At 40.0% G+C, this 27005-nt stretch overlaps 1 protein-coding gene across 1 annotated transcript; it reads left to right on the top strand.

Moving 5' to 3' along the window:
- Positions 1–166: 166 nt before the first annotated feature.
- NMD3 (NMD3 ribosome export adaptor) lies at positions 167–26226 on the top strand. Its single transcript, XM_075004399.1, has 16 exons — positions 167–242; positions 495–555; positions 1386–1520; positions 1932–2028; positions 2863–2943; positions 3521–3649; positions 6207–6297; positions 6536–6614; positions 6967–7063; positions 13779–13896; positions 15194–15339; positions 16933–17045; positions 18494–18566; positions 19475–19581; positions 20552–20622; positions 20972–26226. Exons 2-16 carry the CDS (start codon positions 512–514, stop codon positions 21103–21105), a joined length of 1515 nt encoding a protein of 504 aa, XP_074860500.1. The 5' UTR covers positions 167–242; positions 495–511; the 3' UTR covers positions 21106–26226.
- Positions 26227–27005: the final 779 nt, after the last annotated feature.

The raw sequence follows: 27005 nt of genomic DNA, 5'->3' as shown, positions 1-27005 counted from the left end.
ACGCTGTCAGTCTCGCCTTGCAAGTGGCCATGCGATCCCGTTCTCAGCGGCAACCTCGGGCTGCGCGGCCGCCGATTGGTTGAGAAAGTGCAAGGTAAGGTGAACGCCACCGGGTTTAGCGTAAACAACGACCCGCCCTGGTCTCCATCCTGTTCACGCGAGACTGCGACTCTGGCCGGAAGCCGGAAGCGGAGGCCAGCCGGGATTACTAGCTGGGGCTGAGAGAGCAGAGCGTGTGCGTGGTGAGTACAGAAGCCGCGTGCCAGGCCCGGTACGGAGAAGACTGAGGGTTGGAATCGGCCCCTGCCACCGACTTGGCGGGAAGTGACCCGACCTGACTCGTGTTTCCGCGTGGGCTGCCCCGGCACAGATCCCTTCCTGGCTCGCCCAGGAGCTCCGCGTCCACCGCAGCCTCCTGCCCTCTGTCTGTGTGTGGGGCGCAGGAGCCCGGCGGGGCCTCGAGCTTACACTGACCCTGCTCTCCACCCTCCCAGGAGCCGAGTGCCTTTACATGGAGTACATGAAGGAACCGGTGGCCCCCAGCCAGGGGAACATGTAAGTGACACGGGCCTGGTGTTGCCAGGGGGATGGGTAGGGTCTGCGAGGAGAGAACTTTGTTCCAGTCCTACCGGACCCTTTATCAGATGTCCTATGACAAGTCTCAGAGGGGTAGCTATGTTAGTTTGTCTGTGAAACCCAATGCTTTATTTGTTTTTAAAAAAAAATAGGAGCTGGTTTTCAGCCACCTTCCCACTTCAGCTTAGGTGAGGTGCCAGTGCTCAGTACCGGCAAGTACAGCCGCAATGAAAGCACTGGTGAAACCAATGAGGAGTCCTGTGTTAAGCTCAGGACTAACAGATTTATTAGGGTGTAAGCTTTAATGTGCAAAATGCCACTTTGTCAGATGTACGAAATCCACTAAGTGGCATTTTGCCTGTGAAAATGTACATTAAAATAAATCTGTCTTTTTAAGGTACCACAAGGCTCCTCATTTGGTTTTGTAGCACTCCTATGAGCCCCCCCCCCCCCTCAGATCCCACAGCAGGTGGGCAGAGTAATAAATGTAAGCTCAGATGTCTGTGAAGCTCTGTCTGAGGGGAGACTGGAGAAGGGCCATGAGTTGGGAATCCTTCTGTAATGCACCCACTACAGACATCACCTTCTTCTGATGGACCAGAGCTGACTTGGCCATTGGTCACTGACACCCTGCAGGGACATCTGTCTTCATTTTCCCACTACGTGCAGGGTGACAGGATGCATTGATGTATGTTCTGGTTAGCAGCAGACTTTCTCTGGTGTCCCAATATTTTTCTTTATCTTTCTACCTCTCACACAAGTATGCTTTTTTTTTTTTTTTTTGGTAAATTCTTCTTCATCTGATCAAGCTTGTGCTGCCAGTGTGGTACACCAATTCCACCAAACCCTGCAAACATGTGCGTGGCATGTTTACGAAGCCAGGTGGATATCACAGAAGGAATACCCAAACAAGTTACAGTTCACTTCTGTAAGCAGTGTGAGAGGTATGGTATGATAAAACTGTACATTTTAAGCACGTATGTCACTAGAGTGTTTAACTCATAATATTTTAAATAATATAAGCAATAGTTGTAAATGATCCCATTTATATTTATAAAATGCAAATGTCTGTTTTAGCTTTTTCTGCTACTCTTTTTCTTCTAATTATTAAGGCTTTTGTTTTGCTGAAGCAATATTAATGGTTGTGACATGTGGGCCCATATGTAGAAAAAAGTAGATTTTTGAAGGAAAAAGGGGGTAGATCAAAAATGGAGTATATGGATCTTAATGTTTCTATTGTGGAAGAACCAGTTTTAGGTTATAGCAAACATTTTGTGTTACCAAACCTAATAATCCTTGAAATAAACAGTAATATTTGAATAATTTAAATAGTTTAAAATTTTCCCTTATCTCAGATATCTTCAACCTCCAGGAACTTGGGTTCAGTGTGCCTTAGAATCCAGAGAACTTCTTACTTTGTGTCTTAAAAAAATCAAAGCATCTCTTAGTAAGGTTAGTCACTTATTTGTAATTGCACTATGTAAAGTAAGATCTGATATACTTGTACAGATTTCAGAATTTTCTGGGTAGTCAGTCACATTTACCTCTACCCTGTATCAGTTGATCAGTGTTAAAGATGGGAGGGGAGGGGGAATCCTGATCTCTTTGAAGTCTGTGATAAAACTGCTATTGACTTCAGTGAGTCCGGGATTTCACGCAGAGGCTGGATTAGCTGTAGATGGCTAATTCAAACAGAATACATGCAGGAAGTATTTAGTTATCAAAATGAAATTCCGCTGTTGAACCAAGCAAATACATTACTGTTATGTACTTGACTGTCATGTTAGTGTTAGTTGGTCTTGTGCAGGGCGGGCAAAATTTCTGTCTGGCCTGACCATGCAACAGGTTGCATGCCTTCCTGCCTGTTGTGGCCCAATGCCACCCCCAGGAGTAGCTCACTTTTGCTTGCATAGCCCTGAACATTCCTGGTAAGTGGTGCAGAAACAGTTCTGTGTGCTGCCCATGCCCCTCCAGCACTGTCCTCACTGCTGCCATAGCAGGACATAAGTCAGTGGGAGCTGTGGGATGGTGCTTGTCAGTGGTTTTAGGTATTTGGACTTTTTCAATTTAATTGTGGAAACGTAACATGATTTGTATTATTTTGGGTTTGTTGTACTGCTAAACAGTCTCCCAGTCCTCAGTGGCTGATGGAGTACTTTGTAACTGCCTATCTGAATCTTGTGCTTTAAAAGGTTAAGTTTGCATGCTTTAAACATGCATTTTAGAGAGTCTAACAAGTTATCATCTCCAGGATAATAAAGCACCTCTGTTTGTCTTTACTAACAGGTGCGACTAATTGAAGCAGGCTTTGTTTGGACTGAACCACATTCCAGGAGACTTAAAATAAAGCTGACTATACAAAAAGAGGTATACAAGATTCATTGCACTTCTCATAGGGTGTGTTTTCCCCTAAACACTATTGTAGGAGACAAAAACAGTAGCACTGGACAGAGACAAATTCTGACTTGTGGATCACATTCCAGAGGTTGTTTAGTTGTATTGACAGTAACATGAAGAAGGCATTTTGCTTCCTCTGCTGCAGGGAAGAAAGGTAATCACATGCAAGCAGGGAGATTAATTAAAAATTCAGCTGCCTAAAGAGGCATTTTTTAAAAAAATTATAAAACCTGCATACTTGTGTTCAGAAGATAAAGCATTTTTAAAAAGTTGAAATATAAATGTGTATTCATTTTCTGAGTAATAATTTGGAAAATAGAAGTCTTTATAAATAAAGCATGATGGTTTTTATTCCATGAATAGAACTGGCAACCTCCATGCATAGCATAACAATGGCTGTCAAGAGAATTTGCTATACCAATTACACTGAACTGTAATATAGCTAATTTTAGTAGAATATTTGTATCTGTGATATAAACAATGTAATCTTTTTTTTTTTTTAACGGAAATTTGTAGTCCATTCTTAAATTTACATTTCATTTTGCAGGTGATGAATGGAGCAATACTTCAACAAGTGTTTGTGGTGGAGTATGTTGTTCAGCCTCAAATGTGTGATGATTGTCATAGAGTTGAAGCTAAAGATTTCTGGAAAGCAGTGGTTCAAGTCAGACAAAAGGTAAAAACAAAACTAATATTTTTCAGTATCTGTCTAGTCCAGTGACCCATCAGGAAACCACTACTGAATTCCTTCTTTTGAAGCGTAAACATCTCACAATGCACTTGCCAATTCAGGAAAGTTAAACTCTGCAGAAGTTAAGGTGGAAGTCTTCCCTTGCCCCAGCCAGTAAGTTTTCTGAGCCATGAATGTAAATAGCCCTTGCATGTTCTTTTCCCATTAAAATAACTGCAGATGTATCACTAGCTTTTTTTTTTTTTTTTTAAATGCTCTTCTGTAACCCCTCCTGCTTCTCTTTTTTTTTTTTTTTTTTAAATAAATGAATCAGTCTGTGTTAGGAACTCTTATCCAAAACACGTGTGTCTGTGCTAGCCAGTAGCTGAGAGGAGGGTATCGTATAGATGGCTCAACACACTTCCTGATCTGTGTCACTGGCTTGATTGTCTCGTGCCAGGCAGTATGCAATATTGACATACTTGGAGGGAGAACTTGTGACGATAGTCATATAGAAATGGTGATGCATCTGGCAAAGTGGGTCTTTGCCCACAAAAGCTTATGGTCCAAAAACTGATGATCTATAAGGTGCACAGGACTTCTTCTTGGTCTTTGTGGTGTGCAGCCTTAATAGGAGATGCCACCAGCCTCATATATACTATAGTAGTATTGAAATATTTTCCTTATTCTCCAGCTTCCTCCTAACATAATCTGCTGTCCTTGCTAAGGCAGGTTATTTATGCTGCTGTTCCAGGTTGTCATGCGTTCTTCAAGTTTTGCTTTTTCGTACTAGTGAGTTGCAGTGAAGTTTATCTGCAGAGCCATGAATTTTCACTTAAAATATTATTTCTAGCTGTTTTGGTTGCAAAGACGACCTAAACATGAAACTATAGCTAATGCTGTTTTGCTAAGTCTCACCAATATATAGTGCTTCTTTAGAGGGTGCTCCTTTTGTATTACATAAACATTTTTAAAGTCTCCTAAGAATGTAAAATGTGCTTTATTAAAATAAGACTTGCTATGATTTTTAGGAATGTTTTCATATCTTTCCTTGAAAATTTATATTTAGGACAGTAAACTTGAAAAATTGCGGAAAACTGCATTTGTGACTTTCTCTTTTGCTAGGTAAAAGCAGCAGGTGTTTTGTGTTTTTGTTTTTGTGGTTTTTTTTGTTTTTTTTTACCACAATATTTTGCTTTTACCAACAGCCAGCTGCAGTCACTCTGTCATTCAGACACTAAAACCTGCAGCTGGAACAGGGCCTTCTAACCTATGTGGATGGAAACACTAGCTCCACAAACCAGCATGCTAAATAATAGCAGTATGGACATCACCAGTACAGTAAAGCCACCCAAGCACAGACCTTGGGGGTGAGAGGCACACTCAGCTAGGTAGCCAGTGCACACGTTGATGTATTAATGTCTTTGTGTACCCGAGCGGACAGACACCCTCCCAGTTGCGTTGTATTAGAGAGCTCCTTAGTTTTCAGCGCTTTTGAGATTCCTTACAGCACTGCCTAAGAGTTGATTAATCTAAATAATCTTGTTCTTGGCAGAGTGCTGGCAGTCTGAATCCTCCTGAAACTGTTCTGCTTCTAAAGTAGTATAACCATTCTTTTTACAACAGTGGTGTCCCAAAGGAATGTAAGGGATCACACAGCATCCCCCATCCACCCAGAGCCAGGCACTGCCTTCCCCTGCCACCAAGCCAGGCATCCCCCACCGAGCCCAATCAAGGAATCTGAACCAGAATGCAGCTGGCACCCACTGGGTGGTGGGGCGCATCCGTGGAGTGGTTGGAGGGGCACCCCAAGTGCCTAGCTCTCCTGAGCCAGACTTCGCCACACTGCATGCCCTGTTCATCATGTGGTGAATGGGGAGCGTATTGGACACTGCTGTCCTAGAAAATCTTCGGTTATGCAGTGTTCGATAAGGTGATCAGATAAGCTAAATATTTGAATACCTTGTTTTTTTTTAAATGGTCATATTTGCATTCCTTTAACCAGTACTCAGGTTTACCATTTGAGAAAAGGAAGTGAATGGATGCATTCTATAGTTTTAGTGCCATGTAGATCATGGGGCTAGTTGATTTTTTTTTTTTTTTTTTAAATGTCACTTAAATTAATTCCATTAGAATCAGGGCAGGTTACTTTTATAGTTGTTTAGGATCTGATTTATTGAAAGATGTATATTACAGAAGTAATTAAAAACAAGTAAAGGAGTGGTTTAAAAGCAATACCAGGAAGGCATAAATAGAATGTAATTGGTTGCACGCTTACTTATGTGTGTGGTAAATGTTCACTAGTTCTCTTTTTAATAAGGACTTTGTTCAGTATCTAAGCTTAGTCAGTTTCTCCATCTGTGATTTTTGGGATAATGATACTGACCCCCTTTATTAAATGCTTTGAGATCTAGTGATAAAGAACACTATGTTGTTGTTGTTGTTTCTGCTTTAATTTATGGTTCTGTGTTATGATTACCCAGTTGTGTTGCATTTGCAAATGACCTGAAAGTTGTTAAGTTTTCATAATTTAATTTAACTGGATTTGACTTTTTAATTTTAGACTCTACACAAAAAGACTTTCTACTATTTGGAACAATTGATTTTAAAACACAGGCTTCATCAAAATACTCTTCGGATCAAAGAGATTCATGGTAGGTGAAATGGCTTGCCAGCAAGCTTTATGAAGAAAATGTATGAAGGAATTAACATTGAAAGGTTTTGTTGCACCTGAAAAAATAAGTATTAGCATTCCATTTTTGTACACTGTGGTTACTTGCAGGCATGTATTCAAATGACTAATTTTGAATAATATAGTCCTTTGTTTTGGAGGGAAAAACACTATATTGTACTTTAAATAGGCATCTTTATGTAACTGTGTTTTCTTTTAAGATGGCCTGGATTTTTATTATGGTTCAAAGCAACATGCCCAGAAGATGGTAGACTTTCTTCAGTGTACAGTTCCTTCCAGGTATTTTATCATAGTTTATCACATTTTAAGTCAGATATTCAGGAAAATTATTGAAAAATTATTATGTTCCTTTAGCCTGAAAATCGCATGTAAAGTGCAGGATCAGCAGTTCTCTGCTGTAATTACAAAAGATCCATCCCACAGAAGTCTTCAGTATTTTCCATCAGCTAAGACATCATGGAATTAACTCTCTTTTGTCTGTTGTCCTATTTCCCATATTATTCCTAGTGCTCTTGTTACATGAAGCTGTATCTGTGCAATTCTTTCTACTGTGTTATTATGTGCAGTTAATTCTGTCTTCTATATGTATTATACCTCATTTTGTTCTTAGTTTTTTACCTGTGTTTTTCAGATCAAAGTCATCCCAGCGTTTGATTTCCCATGATATTCACAGCAATGCCTACAATTACAAAAGCACTTTCTCTGTGGAGATTGTTCCTATATGCAAGGTAGCTTTCCTTTTTTTAAGGGATAGAATAGTTCACCTTCTTACAGTAGCTGTAATTGACTAGTCATTTTTAATGATTATGATGAAGCAGGAGTTTTTTAAAGAGGCACTTATAAATTCATTCCTAGTGAAACAAGCTCCGCACAACCACTCAATTAACTGGAAGGTATTTTTAAAATGTGCTCAGAATCATTTTGGTAGGGGGAGATTGCTTGTTTCTCCATATTTCTGACTGAAATCATCACTTGTAATGTGCAACGTAACTGTGTAATTACATCAAAGTAAAACCAATCCACCTCAAAATTTGTACAAGAAATTTCATCCCACAGTAGAACTTGAATGACTTGAGTATTTCCCTGTTCATTTTCAAAGATCTTCCAACCTGGGTTTTGGTCTCCTATCACCTGAATCAGGTTTACCTTCACACTGTGCTTATGTTCTGCATTGTGTAGCATGTAATGCTTTTTTCTGGCTTTAGAAAGGGTTCTTGGGTCATAGCCTTTGAATGCTTAAAGGTATTTTTCCATAAATGTATTTTTTACTACACTTAAAACATACCCGTATGGTTCCATGCACTATGTATTTATTTGCACATTTTTGATTTACATGCTGGAAGCTTGCTTGATCCAAATGAAGATGACTGTGCCTTAGGATAGTGATTGTCAGGATGCCATGTGGGTTTGTCTTAGTCAGTTTGGAAATAGGAGGAGAAGCAGTATATGTGCAAAACATAAACTTGTGGGCAAGTTAAAAAACATAACTGCATCTGTATGTGAAAAGCTCTCCAGGGCATGGATGGTGTTTGTGTTTATACTGTTAAACTTAAAAGTAGCACATGGGATCTTTTAAAAAATACATTCATCCCTCCTTTAAACAAGTACTTCACTTTCGAGTTCTCGCTTCAACGAGGGACATGCTTACGTACCTTGATTCACTCTACAAGTGAACTCCCCCCACTAATATGAGGCTAATCCCCCTCCCTGTGGCTCCAACCTCCCCTAGTCTGACCCCACCCCCCATCAGCCCTGCCCCTACCCTGGGCAGCCTAACCCCACCTCCGCCCGCCACCAGCCCCGGGTCAGCCTGTCCCATGTGCTGGCCCCATTGCCCCAACCTGCGGCAGCCTTAACCTCCCCCCTGCTGGCCCCATAGACTGGCCCCTTGGCAGCCTGACCCCCCTTCCTCCCTTCCCTGCCAGCCCGGTAGACCTAACCTGCCACAGCCTGACACCCCTCCTCCCCCTGCCAGACCACACACCCACCCTTCAGCAGCCTGAACCACCCACCCACCCCATAGACCCAACTGGTCACCAGCTTCTAACCCTCCCTCCCTCCCACTCATGGCCCTAAACTGCCCACACCCTTTAACCTTTTCTAACCCCCAAATCCAAGGTTCACTTATCTTCCAAAAGCAGCGCCACGTGCTGCTACTCCTTCACTGAGCTCTAGGAACCAATCAGACTTTTATGTGTATTCTAATGAGAATTTAGTGTCGCTCTTATGAGTTTTCACCTACGAGCACGAAGTTGGGAACCAGTTGTGCTCATAGAGCAGGGATGAGTGTATATGTTAAGTAGCATATGCTCACTCTACACATGCGCATGCACACACACACACACTCCTGCTGATGTTATGGTTAACACTCTGTTGCCAACCTGATCTACTGGCTAGATAGATCAGGAATGGGGGGCTTGACCCAAGCTCTTTCTGTCAGGACAGGTGCTCCATGTTGTGGCAGGACGAAACGCAAAGACTGAGGGGAGACACCCCCATACAAGGCCATGTGTTCCACTTCATCAGACCTTATTCAATCAATCAGCATTTCAAACAGCACCCCGCATTTCAAACAGTTCCCAGCATTGCCAGCAGTCCTTCTGGGTGCCACCTTATCTGGGTGTTGCTTGCTGATGGCCCAAAGGTGTTGGTCTCTTGGGAAAGTCCTTATCCATCTTTCATCAGAAAAGGGGTACCTGCCTCCAACTTTGAGGTAGTCAATCTGCCTTGTTTTGGTTTGCCCCAAGTCCTGGTCTCCACCTTTGATACACTCTGATACCACGCTCTGATGAAGCGGGTCTTTGCCCATGAAAGCTTATGCTCCAAAATATGTTAGTCTATAAGGTGCAACAGGACTTCTTCTTGTTTTTGAAGGTACAGACTAACACGGCTACCTCTCTGATATCTGATCCTGTAGATATTGAAGGTCCTTTCTTGTCCAGTCTTTCTCTCATTCACACATAGACATACATTCACATAATTACAGCATGGCAAGAACAAAGAATGCGGGTCACAATTTAACATATTACAGAGTGAACAGAGTAATAAAGAATGAATATGTTACCTAGCAGAAAGTCTTAACAGAGTCTATACTAGTATAACAAAAATCTACAAAACTGTAAGTCTACATTGTCCCCCTTTTGATCTCTCGAGCAATTCTTTAGTCGTCACATTTTTAGATGTTTTGTACGATATTTGGAGATGTTACATAGGCCTGAGGTTTCAGTTTGAGAGATGTTCTTTTTATCTCAGCACATACAACACAATCTACAAGGCAAATCCAAAAACCAAAATGAATATTTGCCAGTATTAACATGTTTTGCCATACAATAAATGATAAAAAGTTATTTGTTATCAAATTATTATCTAAATAATTAGCAGAGACATACATATATTAGACACAATATATAACAATGCTAGCAATAAGACAAACATCATAAGACAGACACAACATAAAATATAGAAAACACAAGTTTTGTTGCAACAGTAGATCCATGGTATTTTGGGTTGGTCTGTAGCTTGTACTAGCTTCTTTTGGTTATCAGAGACAAAAAAGAAAACATTTTTCTAGCCCTTTGGGGATGGAAAACTATATTTTAAGCCAGTATTAACATATTTTGAAATACTCCTTTTACAGTACAAATATTTTTGTTGACTTGGGGAAAGATTTTAATGTCTTCTACCCGTTAAGTTGGTTTAGGGTGGAGTATCCCACTGGTCAGTCACCGAAATTTGAGGTTGTGTGCATTAGTTTCCTTTTTATATAGTTGATTAGTTTTGTAATAGTTTTTCTGTTGTGCTAATCTTTGAGTTTATCTACACAATTTTTTTCTACCTTAGGGTTAACCGTTTTCCTTTTATTCTTAGGATTGACTCTCTTACTGACCAGGGATGTTCCTTATTTGCAAATCTTTGTTGTGCTGCTTGTGGGCAGTTCTCACCTTTTCCTCTTGGTTTGGTAGTCTGTAGTTACAGACCATCTGAAGAAGTGGGTCTGTCCTATGAAAGCACCAAATAAATTATTTCATTAAAGTGCTACTGGACTGCTTTTTTGTTTTGATAGTATATAGACTAGCGTGGCTTTCTCTCTCTTACTCTGAGACCATTTCTTATTTTCTTTTAGATCCAAAACTATTAGCACCTTAGAGCCTTTGTCTTTAAAGGAACAATTAACTATTGCAAGAGTTTTGATAACTTGTCACTTTGAAATTCTACTTCCATAGCACATAGTGATTTGAAAAGGAAAACACAGCCTATCTTGGCTCCTTCTTAGAGCCCTAAGAAGATCTTTATTAAGCAGCATGTTTTGCTTGCATTTTTAAACCCCTTTTACAATATACATTGGATATGTCATAGGAAAAATGCTCATTCCTTCCACAGTTAAACTTCTATAACATTAACCATAAATTTGTTACATATGGTATAATTCTTTTATGCATACAGAGTTTTCACGTACTCTTAGCAAAGTGACATTCTGATTACTCAGAGCCACATTAAGGCTCAGTGTTGCTAACACTGCATTTTTTTTCTTTTATTCCTTTACGACAGCTTTTATCTGCTATTTTGCTACAAAAAACAAGAAATCCAGAATTTTTCCCCATTCTCCTAGTTCTGGCTGCCCCTTGTAACAGCCACAACTTGGTTTAAATAAAAAAAATTGAACTAGGTAAAGCATTAAGGTAATATAAGGATTAAATGCTAAATACCAATAGTCAAGCCAGAAGTCAAGCAGCACTAGTTACCTATGTCTGGCAAAAAAGTATCTTGTCAGTTTTGAAACTTTGAAATATCGTTATTAAAATAGAGCCAATTCATTTCAAAACTATATAACAGATTTTTATAAACCTACAAGACATTACTGGTGGTTAGGTCCTAAAAACCTCACATATTTACACAATATATGTATATTTACACACAAATATTTACATACAGTCTCTTTTTCTTAACATCTCTTTGTACTACGTAAGCTAATTTTACACTGCTATACATAGGTTACATTCCATTTTATACATTTGAGGCAGTTAAGTTCAAATAGAAGCCGCTTATCTTCTTTTAGCAAATTTGAAATTATCCAGATTTAAATCCTGGTATCTCTTTGCCTGGCTTATTTACAGACATTCCTTTGGAAGAGGGTCCATTTTTCCTTTAGAATGGCTGCAAAGAAACAAGAATTCTTTTCTACAATGTTTTCACAAAGTTTAACTGACTGCTTAGTTCCCTCCAGACTCCAGAGTTAACTTCTTACTTTTCCTTATTTCCCAAGAAGATATCTTCATCATATGTTACTATTTTAAGCATTCCAGGGATTTGAATTTTGCATGCCTGGATTCACTGTCTCTTCCTTCTATCACTGTGCTCCTGCCCCGGGCTTTTAGCAAATAGTTCACTTTATTTGTTGCCTGCCTGCTTGTCTGGGCCTGATTTTGCTTTCCTAGTTACCTGTCCCTTCCCATGGACACAGGCTTTGCTCCGCTACCAATTTAGCAAGGAGGATGGACTTGTTAACTGTTCCCATACTTCCTGGTCCTTTTGCTTGGGTAAATCCAAATTTTATTTCTGCAGTCAGCTACGTGTTTTTTTTTTACATGCGTCATTACGTACTTTTCATGACAGCCAGACTGTGGCAGTATCTCTCTTTGTAGTGAAGGGTTTTATTCTCAAGGTGTACACATCAGCTAAGGTATTGTCAGATTCTGGGCTATGCCTAATCTTTACTTTTCTCCTCTTCAAGAGGGGTTTCTGAATCTTTGCACCAATGTGCTCTGCCGTCGTATGGACATGGCAAGAGCCGGTCTTGTCCAAGGTTTATATCTAAATTTATGCAAGATTTGTTCAAAAGGGTGTCTTCCCTTACAAATTCTAATTTACGTTCCTGAGCCTCTTTTACTTCCCTGATACTCTCCTCCGAAATATCCTGACTTGACAGCAGTGATATGACAGACAACACAAACACAAGCAGACAAACACCCCAACTCACAGGGGAATAAAAGACGCTAAGCTTCTATTGCTAATGGCCAGGATTCTACGGCCAGGGGTATTACACCAATAGGAAGCACAAACCATTGTTTAATCCGTCCCTGGATGGGCCAGGAAAGGGAACCTAAACCCTTCCTGTTAACTTGGGACCCTGCAGCCAAGATCGTATATACCTACAAATTTCAGAAGACCCCACCTCACAGAGGGAGTAGAAGATGCTAAGCTTCTACTCCTAATTCTCGGGACTCTACAGCCAAGGGTATTACACCAATATATCACAGACAGTTGTCCCTGGATGAGCCAGGAAAGAGATCCTAAACCTTTCCTGTTGCTCGGGACTCTATAGCCAAGGGTGTATATACCTGTACATTTTGACAAACACAACACAAATACCTTTCCCCCTGGTGAAGGGGAAGCAAGGCCGCTAATCCTGCCTCCTGGACCCAAGACTCTACGGCCGGGGATGCATGCGCCTAGATTAATCAATCTTTTATACATTTTTATATTGCAGTTTTTCCTTTGCCAATTATTCAGCAAGTCTGGCCTGATGTATCACCCTTTCACAATTCTCTACCAAAATGTAAAAAGATCCCGTGTGCTTCTTTTAAGCATAACAATGCTGAGCCTATCACAGTGGTACTTTGAGATTTTTAATTAGCACCTCTTGGGCACTGCTACAGTATCTATGTTAAAAATGGGGGTGTTTATCTGCAGGTACTTGGAGCCTGTATTTTAGACAGTTTGGAAAATATATTCAATATTTATAGCTTAGTCGTTTGGGTAGCTTAAGGAAAAATATTTTTGTTCGCCAGTTGAGCCCTACTGAATCTATACTATATTAAAAGGTAGAAGAATGTTTTATATTTAGAGTATTTTTGCTAATTTGCGAAACTAAGAGCTAGACTACTGACTTCTGACCAGTAGAGCCCTGTGCAAATACAAAAATTTGTATCTGTAAAAATGAGCTGCAGATATCTGTGGATTTGAGGGGCTCTACTTATCAGTACTTTATACCCTGAGAAAAGTTAATGTTAATCTCTGGAAAAAATAAAGAATGATCTCTGGAAAAACTTTAGAAACAGAATATGGTAGATTCTTACCTTTCATCAAGCTTACAGATATATCCAAAACTTGGTAAGTAGGAGAACCATATAAGGTACACTCTGGTGATATTCATTTGACTGGAGGTTGGGGAAAATGGTTTTGCGCTGTAACTAAAAAGCTTCTTTCCTACCAAGGGTCAAAGAACTGCTATGGGAACATAAGAAACTTTTCTTAACCACACAGTATTGTAGAGGTACTCATCTCCCTAAGTTGTTTGTTTGCAGCATCTATATTGAATGGTGATAGTGTGTGTTCTCAAATTTAATTTAAGGACTTGTTTTTAAAAGTTTTCATACTCTGTTAAAAAATATGGATATATCTAAAAACAAGAAAACATATGCATTTTTGTTTCTTGATACACAGGACGATGTTGTATGTCTGTCTCCAAAACTGGCACAGAGCCTTGGGAATATGAACCAAATTTGTGTGTGCATCAGAGTAACAAGTACCATCCACCTCATTGATCCCAACACTCTACAGAGTAAGTTGTTTTGTTTTTGCACAGTATCTTGCTTTTCAGACCTTAATTTTGGAAGATTACATCAGTCTTCTCACTGCCAAACACACTAGCAGCAAACTATGAAAATCTCTTAGCCCCTGAATTCTCTCTTGTCCTTTACAAAATATACCACAAATATAAAGAAATAGAGACTAATTAAATCCTTGCAGAGACTGTCTGCATGATACTTTCCATTTGTTACTTTGTTTTGCCACATAAGCTTTGCCTACTTTAGAAAGTCTTTACTGTTCTAGCTCTCCCAGCCAGCCCTGGTAGTTGTGGCTTATTAATAAAAGAATGCTTTTGCTGATGTACCTCATACCAGAATGGAACAGTCTACATTAGAGTTTTTGCCAGCACAGGTGTATTCATTAGAAGTGATGCAATTAACAGGTACTCTAGAAGAACTTAATTTATCATGGGCATGTTCTTTTAGAATTAAGATAGAAGCATGGACTGTTTCAGTAACTTGATTCAGGCCAGCTCTGTGCTAGGAGTACTTTGTGGGATTAGCAACTCCATTATATTTTACCAGAAGAGCACTCCTCATATGGATGCAGTTTATGCTCACCGGTCATGTCTAAAGCCACCTCTCCCTTTTTGAGGCGGCATTTAAGTGACACAGATCAGAACTGATTAATAAGGCAGTGATACGACTATTTAGAGCATCATGACCGCCAGTCGCTCTTTGAAAGTGCTGCTTTCCAAATGCAAACTGACTGTATATACACAGACGCTTTGAAATAAATCCCAGACTTCAAATTTCTTATTCTCAAAATGAATTAGGAATAAAGGAATTTCAAAGTGTGGGGTTTATTTCAAAGCACTCGTGTCTACACAGCCAGTTTGAGTTTCGAAAGTAGCACTTTCGAAGCATGACTAGCTGTCATTATGCTAATGAGGCTCTGAATATTCATATCAGTCCCTTATTAACCAGTTCCAATCTGTGTCATTTGAATGCCCCTTCCAAAAGTGAAGGGTAGCATAGACACAGCCATTGAGTCTTCCTTTTTCATATTCCAGTTTTCTCTTCTCCTAACAAAACAAGCTACGCTTGCCAAAGCACAGTATTGCTGGGGTAACTGAATCTTCACTAGGGATGCGCTTCATCAGCATAAGTTTATAGTGTACACCTGACTTCAGTGCATTTACTCTGCTGAAGTGTAGCATCACTGATCATTGGCAATTGCCTTAATTTTTGGCTTGGTACTACATATTTTGTTTGCATCTGAAATCAGTTTTTCTTTAGCCCATGAAACTCTGTATTTGTTCTCTTCAGTTGCTGACATCGATGGAAACACTTATTGGCGTCACCCTTTCAATAGTTTGTTCCATCCAAAGCAGCTGGAAGAGTTCATTGTAATCGATATCACCAGGGTGCAAGAGAGAAGACAGGGTGCAGGTGCAGGAATGAGATCAAACAAAGTAAGAGTTGAGACTTGCTTCACTTAACACTTTTGGAAACCTGGTTCCTTTTGTCTGAAATTCTCTTTTGGCTCACTCTATTTTAAAGAGCAAACTGCATTTTTTCCAAATATATCCAAAATTTTTCTGGATACTATTAGCCAGTGAAGCTGTCCCTTAATGAAGATGCATACCCATGACATGAATTCCCTTTTCAAAAATTATTCTGCTTCAAAATTAAGTTAAAATTCAATTTTGTTATAAACATCTTACTTAGGTTAATACATTGGCTCACAATTTAGTAATGAAGCATTTTATGCAGCCCAACACTCGGAGGGTTGTGGATACCAGCTAAGATTATTTAAAACTAAATTTAATCATATTTGACACCCATTTTGACAAATATCCCACTTGGATTGCCTGGGTTTAATGAGTACAAGAAACTGGTATTCAGAAATCCACTTACCTCTTACTATTTTTTTTACAGATCTTGTAGCAATTCTTTCTTAGTGACACAAGGCTGTGGCTTAGCACTTGGTCCTACTTAGAGGTTTCTATGTAACAATGCCAAATCTTTGGTGTGCTAGTCGGAGTTATTGTATTTCCTTACTAAACAATATGACTTGTTCCAAAAGCCCTATATGGTCCACTAGCAGATTTACTGGCATTGCTCAGGTCCTTACTTTTTTAAGTAAAACAAAATACATGCATTATTTACATGATTGAGGTTGTTGTTGTTTTTTTTCCAAAAAGTGTTGTTTTTATGAAGTTAATTTTTATTTTGGTTTTCTTAAAAAAATGAATGTTAAAATTTTTCTGTGTAATTTCTTAGTACATTTTGTTGAAATGAGTATTCCATCAAGTGTGGGTTTATTTGTACCCCACAGACTCTTCTCATTTGCTATGCTTTAACAAAAAAGGCTATAGCCAGTTTTGTTTCCAATAAGATTTTCTCCTAGTTTTCCTTAAACATTGATTTAGCTGTGCCAAAACAGAGCTCTACTCCAGATTTTCCACTTTTTTCCTTTATAGTCTATTCGGTACATTGAGAAACAATCCTATTCCAGGTTCATTCTGTTTTTCTGGCTCATCTTGGTTCAGTCTCTTTCAACAGTCATTCAGTTATGTCAGTTCTGAGGAGTGTAGCTGTTTTGGTGATTGTCTCTCTTCTTGTATTTGGTTTTATGAGACACAGGACCATTCCGGGTTCATCCTGTTTTCCTGTTATAACCAACCCCTTACAATGCTCTAAGTAATGGAAAGAGGAAGCTTTAAACCAAATTTGGTGGTCCTAGCTCTTACCATTTAGGAGTTCTTGAACAGACAAACTCTAAAATACATAATAGATTAAGAAATAAAAACAATCCTTATGATTATATTCATGGAAGGAAATCTACATGTGATCTATGGAAAAATTCCATTGTTTCCATTTGCTTGTTCTCAGTAAAAGGCAATCATTAAGGAGGAGAAAATGGAAATACGAGTGGATACACAAAAATCCAGTATTTGTGATGCAGTATGAAATGGTACATAATACTGGAGAAGTATTTTAATCATGCAACAGATGAAACTATCTCCATCTCAATAGAAAAATGTTTATTTCCATTTCTCAAGCACACACTTGCTGAAGCCTGGGTACAGAAAACCTCAGAGATGAATACAGATCATCAGTATTTCTGTCGCACTCACTTGGGGCACCTTCTGAATCCTGGAGACCTAGTCTTGGGGTTTGTATTGCTATCTGCTATTTTCAATTAACATTTGATTACATGAGACAGATTCTGCAGGATAGTAAGATCAACTTCCTGTAACACTGACTCCAAAGTTTCAGTACATGGGGGACAGAAAAAATCGTTTCGTTGTGGAAAAGGGTTTGGTGTCAGTAGAGGAAGAGAGGTTTTTCTGTTTTTAAAGTATTTATCTAAACCAAAAACTTGTTTAAAAAAAAATGGCACCTTCTGACTCTGTCCTGCTGCCAGGTCACATTCAGAATTTAAACTAATTCCAGTTTTCCCAATTTTTACTATTTGAACTTGTATTGAAAGTTACTCTGGATTCGACTGAGGTCCATGCTTTGACAGTAGACTCATGAACTGTTCTAATTTCAAAATGAGAAGTGACAGAAAAGATGAGGGTGAAGAGGGGTCCTTGAACTTGACCAGAAAGAAGTCTTTGGAGACCTTTAATGAGAGACGTCTCCATGGCATAAATACATGAGCCATATTGGAATAGGATCAGTTAGCTAGCCATGAGTCGAAACAGTGAGGCTGCATCTACACTAGCAAGTTCTTTCAGAAAATCTGGCAGTTTTTCAAAAGAACACACAGAACGTCTACACACACAATGCTCTCTTTTGATCTGAAATCAAAAGAATATGGCTCTTCTTCCAGAAGCACTTTTCCACTCCCGAATCAGGAAGAGCACCTTCTTCCTAAAGCTTCTTTTGAAAAAAAAGCATGTGCAGACGCTCCAAGGCTTCGTTCAAAAGAGCAGTCTTCATGGCACCAGATTTTTCGATCCTTGGCCCGCTCTTTCAAAGGAGCGCGGGCTGAGTGAATGCTCTCTATCAAAAGAGTGGATCAATCTTTCTGCTTGCTTTCTTTTTGTGTGTAGCTGTCCTTTCAAAAAGTGTGGTTTTTTTTTTGTTTTGTTTTTTGTTTTGTTTTTTTTTTGAAGAGATCTCACAGAAGAACTTTTTGCAAAAGGTCACTGCAGTGTAGACGTAGCCTGACAGTATAGAGTACATATATGACAAAGATACTGCTTAGACATGGTGAGTCTTGAAGGAGGTTTCAAGATATCAAAATAGTGATGTGTTCAGACACCAGGTCTGTTGGAGTGTGTGAGAAGTCAGGAGGGTATGGAGACAGCAGAATAAGCTGAAGGGTATGCTCTACAGCTTGATAACGTGTAATGTACCTGATCGTTATCAGTGTGTGTTGGGTAGGTATATATAAGGTGTGTCTTAGAATTTGAAGAGCAAAACTCGTTGAACAAGGATGCTTAGTAGCATTTATTTTCTTCCCTGATGTATATCATTACCTCTTCCTGGAAGTATTTCATCTTTTGTATGAACTATAAAACTGTAATTATACCATGTTTCTTCTTGGAAGTACAAAACATGAAAAGTTAAGTATTCAAGCTAGTAAGTGTGTTGTAAATATCCTCCTTTTAGATTTGACTTGGCCAATTGTAACCTCAATGATGAATTTGCAAATAAGATGAACCCACAAAATGTTCCTGATGTGGTAAGGAATTTCCTTTCTTGTAAAGAAATTTGTTTACTGAGCATTGTTGAAAATGAGAAGGTTATGCTCTATAAAATGTGTCATGTAGCCCTATCCTAAAAAAATATGGGGAAATGAAGTATTAGCATAAGTATCCTGGTTAAATTGCAGTTTTGGAAATTACATTCTAGCTGTTGTAAGTTTTTCCTGATGTGTTTGATTGGATTTCTTTCTGAAAGACCTGTCCTAGCTCAAACAGGAACTACAGAAAGTCAGATTAAATTATCACTTCTGTTTTTATGAATCTGTAGGATCCATTTCCTTTCCTAAGCTTGTGTGTCCTATCTGTGCTGCTAAAACACTGTACTGTTCCTCCCCTACACATATATAGCTTGGAAAGAACTTTGGGAGTCCTCAGTATGATAAGCATTATATAAACAGCATGAAAAATGACTGTCTGTCTGTTCACAGCTGAGATACAGCTTCCCCTTGCTGCCCTCTTGTGACCAATTATAATACCGTAGAACCCATAATGTATTATAATTCCTTGGTTTAGAAATCCAAAGGATTTAGGGTCAGAAGGGACCAGTGTTTGCTTTAAGCTGTGCACTCGTGCAGCTTCTCAGAAGAGATTCAGATGCTGCTTAGCTGATTCGCAGAGTACCACAGCTATTTCTGTTGGTGGTGCACGTTTGCATATGCCTCAGTGCACATAAAAATGTATTCCACACATGGACTGGAAAAAATCTGCACATGGATAGGAAGGTTAGAGGGAATATTAGACTGGACCATCGTGTTCCTCTACTGAGTCCCCTTTTAATATTTCTGTTAATTTCATGGACACGTTGAGAACCCGAACAGTGTACACTATCGTAAAAGAATGTCCCTGGTTTTGTGAAAGCTTGTCTAAAATGATATTCTCTGTGTAGGTGTTAATAAAGAAGAGTTATGACCGTACTAAACGTCAGCGTCGCAGGAACTGGAAACTGAAGGAGCTGGAGAGAGACAGAGAAGGCATGGATACAGATGATGAAAGGTTTGGTTTCTGCACTGTAACTTTTCTTCCGTTCTTCTCCTTGAACCATCTGTACAGGGTCCAGTAATGGAATCTTTCTCAATCTGTTCTGAGCACAAATTAGATCTAGTACCATTGGCAGGGCTACAGGGTATCTGCACAGACAGGTACAACTGGCATCTGCATAAGGAGAGTGCACGCTCACCATATCAAAGGATGGCTTAGCAGGTCTGGTCTCTCTGCATTCTAGGGAGAGGTATACGTCTTCCCTGCCCCCTACTGCAAGGAGTAAGCAGACTAACTGATCCTTGACTGACTGGAAAATGGAAACAAAAGAGTTAAATTGGAATGTAAAAGTTACAGCAGACTGAATTACAAATAAGAGGATGTTACAAGACCATGTGTCTGAGACCAAATCCTGAAACACTTCTTGGTGCACACTGCTTCCATACACTTCATGGGCCTTTTGCAGAGCAGACAAGTGAGTTGTAGAGCACCTATTATGTAAGTGCTGATGGCACACCCAAGACTTAAAATATTTGCATGGATTTAAGGCCCTCAGCAGGGCGGCTGTAGTTAGTGAGTCACACCTACCCTCCTTCCCTGAATCCTAAAGGTGTCTGTCTTGTTTCTTAACCACATTCTGTCAACTTGGGATATGTGGGAATGAAGTTATGGGTGTGCTGCTTGTTCCCTGTACAGGCTTTTCAAGTTTTTTAGTGTTTAATATGTGCATGAAGCACATAGCTGCAGCTTCTACAAAATGTAAGTATTCTCTGTGTATAATAAAACAAGAGCACTTCCCGAGTTAAGTTTCATGAGTGAGTCTCTCACCCACACTCATGGGTGTTTTACTTGTAGTAAAGTTGGACTTGTGGGATTGGCCCTAATTAGTTGACTCAGTTTGGATTCCATGGCCTCATTAGTATTCATACAATTCTATATGAAAAGCAAAGAGGTAATGTATTCAGTTGCCTGTGTTGCTTTTTAGGCAGTACCAGGACTTCCTTGAAGATCTTGAAGAAGATGAGGCAATTAGAAAAAATGTCAATATTTATAAAGGTAAGTCTTCCTGAACTGTGTAACTGGCACAACACTCGTCACTTCAGATTTTATTTAGCTACTAGTAATTCAGAAGGATTTGAATGTTCAGGGTGAAGAATGTGTATCATTTGGTCATAATGTCAATAGATATTTTGTGGTCTGATTGTGTGTTTGTTTTGTATTTTCAACAAAGGTAGGATTGGAGTCGGGGTGTGGGGGATTGGAGTGGTTTGGGGAGAAGCTGATGTGGGAAGGATTTGGTCTATAATTCAGCAGCCTGTATGAAAGTGACTGGATATAATAGCTTTAAGGAATGCAATTTCTGGAGGCTATTTTCTTACTTGGTTTTTCTTGTTTAATATTGTAGATTCAAAAATTTCAGTGGAGAGTGACACAGATGATGAAGGTGCTCCACGAATTAGTCTGACTGAGATGTTAGAGGATCTCCATATATCCCAGGATGCTACTGGGGGGGAGGGTTCTGATATGATGACAGAATAAGGATATGCATTACTAAATGCAGTCATATTTTTTTCTCTTCAAGAGAGACTATTAAGCTAACTGTAGTCATTCATATAGTCTCATGAATATGAAGAGCTATGCACATAAACCTATTTTACTGACAAGTTAGATTGTGTGCTATATAAACTGCTGATGGGGATCAGCTTCAGTTTTATTAAACTCCTGATGAAGGTGTTACATTATGAGGACTGCAAAATTTTCAGATATGTTCTCCTGCTGCTTTCTCTCTCTAATTTTTGCAGTGTGAGAGCAAGATGAAACTGCATGTGTAGCCACAGGATTGTTTTGAGGTTAAGATGCGAGATGAAGTCAAGAGCAATGAGTTCTGTTCTTGATTCTGTCAGGCTTTCTATGGCTTTCTCTCCTGTGAAAGAGTCATTTATCATTTTCACAGGAGGCGTTAGGCTAAATTTGCTTGAAAAGTGCTTTATGGTCCTTGAATGGAAGATGCCAAATAAATTCATATTACAGTGTTTCTGATAAATACAAATGAATAGTGCATTCCTCGAGCAAAAAAGGTACTTAATCAAATGTGTGCGTTAAAAATCCTTATGCAACTCAGTTGCCCAAGTGCACTTTGTTGCAAATCTTGGCCACCCTTGCAGAATATACTGCACTATTCTAAATGCTAATATCAATGTGTTAATTAACATGAATAAATATTTCCAATTGTGAATTTTACATTTGACATAATCCGAACTCTGAACATCTCTTATTAGCAAATAAATCACTATATTAACAAAATGTCACTGTCAGCTGTTACTCACTTAATTGCTCTCACTCCAAAGAGGGCATCAAAATGTCCAATTTTGGAGTAACAGACTAAAATATTGAAATCTTTACGTTTTGGGTTTTTTTTTTAACTGCAGAGGAGTTGGTGGAATAGAAGTTTTACTGAATTGCATGTTTAACAAATGCATAATTGGGTAGAAAGGATAAACTTATGTGATGGAGCAAAACCAGTCTTACCACCAATTTTTAAACTCTGCTGAAAAAGATGCAAGGTAACTGTAATGTGCAGTAATGAAAAAAACTCTCCTTTATGTAATATTTATATAAGAGGTACAAAGTTAAGGTAAACTCTAATTATGTAGTATTACTTTAATTATGGAAATAATCTAACAATAACATAGTATAGAAATTGAATTTAGGATCTGTGGACCGTTCCTTCCCAAGTGTATTTTTGTGATAATGTACAAGATAGGACTGAGTTCTAACCAAAGCCTGCTTCTTTTAATCTTAAGCGGTGGCTTGTCGGGAAGATTCTCAGCTCTGAAGAAAAGATTAAAAATTCTAACACTAGGCTAGATGCTGCCCTATTAACAAGAATTACCATACTTAATCCTATAATCCAGTTTACACTTCAAGACCTTGTTCTCTGTTACAGCTCAATTACAAATACCACTTCCATGTGCCTGCTGCATGGGATCAAGTAAACTAGTAAGAGGGCACACAAGCACCCTTCATTTCTGGTGCGTATGTGGATGCAGCCTTAGTTCTGATGAACATCCAGCTTCTGCATGGCAGTCCGGAAATCCAGCAGTTTCTCAAATCTACTCTTGGTTGAAAGTTTTCTGCCTCATCTTCCAACACATTGTGCTGACAACAGAGGCCCCAGTAGTTTAGATAGCTTAAATAGCACTGGAATCCAAATAGTTCCAAAGGCTATACTAGTGGGATTTCAACCTGCCAAATGCACATTGAACCCTCATCCTTCAGCTACTGACCCTGTAGTTGAACCTCCATCAGGTCTCCCCTCTACATTGGGTCAGTGGCACTCACTTTGGAAAAAAAGTAATAGAAAAATTTACATTCATGACCTTTGTATCTCCCAGGATAAATCTGTAGCCTTAGCCCTTGAAAGAGGGTAAGAATGATCCCCTAGAACAACATGGAGACAGTAACTCCATTTATACAGTTATTCTGTGAGATAATATCCCGGCTTCTCAATAAAGGTAAAAGTCCTCATCTCAGTAAAACCCTTGCATTATGCACCCTACCACTGCATCCCATGTTCATGTCCATAAAACTGGGCACATGAATCCCATTAGTGACCCTGGTCCAGTTTTCTTTCAAAGCCATCCTTTATTTCAAGAACAGTTTCAATGCCTACTACTTTTGAGTGCACCACAAAACTCCCACAGTGATCTCCACAGCTGACTTGCTAGCTCTAAACTGGTTAGTAACAGACCTATAGCAGATGACTACAGTGACCATCTGGCTCACTGTGGCCTCCTTTACGTGTACTGGTATTGAAAGTTGAGAGAAACCTACAGGAACATCGGTTGTTCGGTGCAAAACAGGAGATAAAGCACTGCTGGAGATCTAGATCCTTATGACCCCAGTCTGTTGTACTAGCCCTGCTCTAAAGTGTTGGCCTACATAAAGGGAGTATGCCACTGTGACAAGAGGCACAAGCGGCATCTTAAGGGAGGGTCATGGTTAGCATACCAGTTTGCCTCTCTGGGAGGTAATCTCAGCAGTTCAGATACTACCACCACTGTATCCACCAGTGTTTCACAAATGCTCTGATCTCTGAAGCAGGACTTACGGAGTGAGCGGGACAACAAGTTGTCCCATGGACAAGTTGTTCAACAAGACTAGGCTCCATGTTGATAACGCTGGCTCCTGGGACTGTGTAAATTCAAATATGCCTTGGTTGGATGTTGCAGCTAGATAAAACTACTTCCAGTCCATTCACACAGCTTGGATCAACAAATTCTCTTAAATCTTCTATGAACAAATCCCTAGAGTGCCTGTATGGAACAAGGGTGCTAGAAACCCTGGCGGATACACCTACACAAAGAGCCTGACTCAGGGCTGTGTAGTGCAAAATAGACACATCAGCACAGTTGGAAGAGATGGGTTTAAAGTTCAGTGTGGATGCTCAAATATAGGCTTGGAAACATCAATTCTACAAACCTGAGTGTCTCAGGCTACTAACTGTAGAGTGTAGAAGTACCCTGAAGGCCCAAATCAGTTTTCATTGAGGTCAATGGGAGCCATGTTTTGATTTGAGTTGAATGAGGTTCAATTGGCTTCTGGATTTTGCTTCATAGTTTCGTAACTACGCTTTTTTAAAAAAGATCCTATGGCTCAATATTCTCATTTGTACAGCAGCTCTGCAGATTTGGCGTGCGTAATTGCTGTTCTCAGAGATGGTTACATATCATTGTATATTTGTCTTTGTTCTGCATCCTCTCCCAAAAAACTTATTAAACATCAGACAGTAGTTTAAAAAAAAAAAACCTCTGAAACTGTTGATCATTTGTTTATATACTTCATGCCAGATTAGTAGTTCAGCTCTACAGTAGACCCTTGAGTTACGTTCCTCGCAACCCCCCAAGTAACTAAAATGTTGCGCACATGGCTGGTCAGTTTCCTGGGTCCCACCAGTGCAGGGGAGCTAGGAACCAGGCTGCCGCTTGGTTCCCATCTCCCTGCCGCTTGCAGGACCTGGGAAACTGAACAGTCTTCCAGCTCTGTTTGGTTTTCTGGACGCTTCTCCCTGCCTTCCCCCATCTGCAGGAAGCTAGGCAGTCTGACAGCTGCAGAGCAGCTTCAAGTTGTGCTTAACTTGCATTAATGCTAGTTAAGCACAACTCAAAGTCGCACATTTCAAGGGTTTACTGTACTACAGAAAATAAAAGCAAGGCTTTTAAAGCATCTTTTTATAAGAATTCAGCTCTGTAGCCAAAGTGAATCTTCACTGCAATAACTACAATTTTTATAATACAAATTGTATTATACACCTGCCATAAAGAGTAAGAATGGGGGTAGTATAAATACATTTTGCCATAAAAATTCCTTTGTGCTTGCAAATTAGTATGGAAATTTTCTATGGGAAACTTTTACGCCAACTAATCTCTGAGTGGATAGAAACTATTATCCAGCCCTGCACTATGCTGCACTCATGCATTAAAAAGACCTTTATATGCCCCGCAATCTAACTTCCCTGAAAGTTAACTTTTAAACATGTGCTTCCAGAGGTTGAGAGAGAGAAGAGAATTGTGCTATAAAGTTATCCCAGCTTTTCACCTAAACCACACACCAACTCCTGCACTAACCCCTTTCCTTCCCTTCCCTGCTGATACTGTAGGCTGTCAACATTTGCGAGGGTTCTGAGCTCAGAACCCTGGTGAGTGTTGATTTTCATGAATGAGGGGAGGGGGCTTGGAGCCCCAGGAGGCAGCGGCAGCTGGTGCTCCTGACCCGGAGCCCCAGGGAGGCAAGGCCACTTGCGAATAATTGAAGTCACAAATGGTAGGACCCTACTGTATTTCCTTTCTTCCTCAACTTCCTAACTGCCAGAGGTGCCTGGTGAGGAGGGTCCTGGCCCTTGTTCTGTCTTCTCCCCACCTCATCTCCCATCCCCAAGCCATGTGGCCTGCAGAACTAGCAGGTCTGGGGTTTGTCACTGACAGTGGGTGTTCAGCCACCCTGCACTCCCTGGCAACACTGGGGGAAAGGGGCAATGCAGCCCTATGCAATCTGCTCCCTCAGCCTCATCACTCTATTTCCCTAAGCAACTCCGTTCAGAGATCAAAGTGCACCGAGGTCACATTGCTCCACTTTCCCCATCACTGATGTTGAGTGTGAGGTGGCTGGTCTCCTGCTGTAGGTGTCAACCCCTCAACCCGCTGCTAGCCAGTCTCTTACCCCTCGTGGCACAGCATTCTGGGGGTGCACACAACACCTCAAGCCCCCTCATGTTACCTTTACCTTGCATCATTTGCTGGCTCACCCTGTAAATATACTAGCAAATCCCATTCAACAAACCCACCCCCATCGTCAACTGATACCTGGGCGGCATCGGGGAGGGCACTCAGAGAAACGGGGAGGGAGCATAAGAGTGCACCCCATTTAGCAAGTAAAATTTTGGTGGAGGTACAGGGGGTAGTGCACCTCATGAGTGCTACCTTCTGCCCATTCCCCCAAAACACAGGGGCTGTCTATACCTGCATTCCTCTTTTGAAAGTGCATGCAAATGAGAGAAATCAAATATATGAATGAGGTGCAGATTTACATAGCTGGCACCTTATTTGCATATCCTTCAAGAGCTTCTTTCAAAAGAAGAAAAGCAGTATAGACATCGCTCTTTTGAACATAAACCCCATTCTCGTAAGAACCTTCTTTCCAAAAAAATGGGAAGAGAGTTTTTTCAAAGATGGCGATTACTTTCAAAAGAGCTGTTTCTACACTGCTTTTCTTTTTTTGACAGAATATGCAAATGAGGTGCTAGATATGTAAATCTGCACCTCATTTGCATTTTTGATTTCCTGCATTTGTATGCCTCTTTCAAGTTGAATGCACGTATAGATGCAGCCAGGCCATGTCTACACTTAGCAAAAACTTCAAACAAGCCATGCTAATGGCCAAATCAGAGAATACTAATGAGGCACTGAAATGACTATTCAGCACCTCATTAGCATGCTGCCTGCTACATTTCATACCCGTGTGACTCATCTACGTGGGGGTCCTTTTCAAAAGGACCCTGCAAACATCAAAGTCCCCTTATTCCTACCAGCTTTTGAAGTGCCATGGTGGGCCTCATGCTAATGGGGCACTAATATTCATTTCAGCATCTCATTAGTATTCTCCGATTTGGCTATTAGCATGGCCAGTTTGAAGTTTTTCCTAAGTGTAGACGTACCCCAGAGTGAAAAACTTGAGTTCTGTGTGACTAGAGGTCTTCTAAGCAACAGGTTTCTGTTTCTGCTCCTCATTGTAGCTTACTGCCATTTCTCCCTATCAGCCTACATTGGACTGTAAGCAGCTCAGAATAAGGGTCTTATCCAGAAAGGGTCATTCACTCCAAAGATGCTAGCTAAATAAAAAATTAACACAAAATCCTTGCTGGCTATGTGCACATTAGTCTG

Source organism: Carettochelys insculpta, chromosome 10, assembly GCF_033958435.1.
Source record: "Carettochelys insculpta isolate YL-2023 chromosome 10, ASM3395843v1, whole genome shotgun sequence".
NCBI classification, from domain to species: Eukaryota; Metazoa; Chordata; order Testudines; family Carettochelyidae; genus Carettochelys; species Carettochelys insculpta.
This window is presented reverse-complemented; position numbering and strand designations above follow the sequence as displayed.

Coding starts and splice junctions, on each gene's coding strand:
- NMD3 (XM_075004399.1), top strand. CDS start 512: ATGGAGTACATGAAGGAACCGGTGGCCCCCAGCCAGGGGAACAT. Junction 2,944..3,520: donor AGCTGACTATACAAAAAGAG/GTATACAAGATT, acceptor TTCATTTTGCAG/GTGATGAATGGAGCAATACT. Junction 3,650..6,206: donor TGGTTCAAGTCAGACAAAAG/GTAAAAACAAAA, acceptor TTTTAATTTTAG/ACTCTACACAAAAAGACTTT.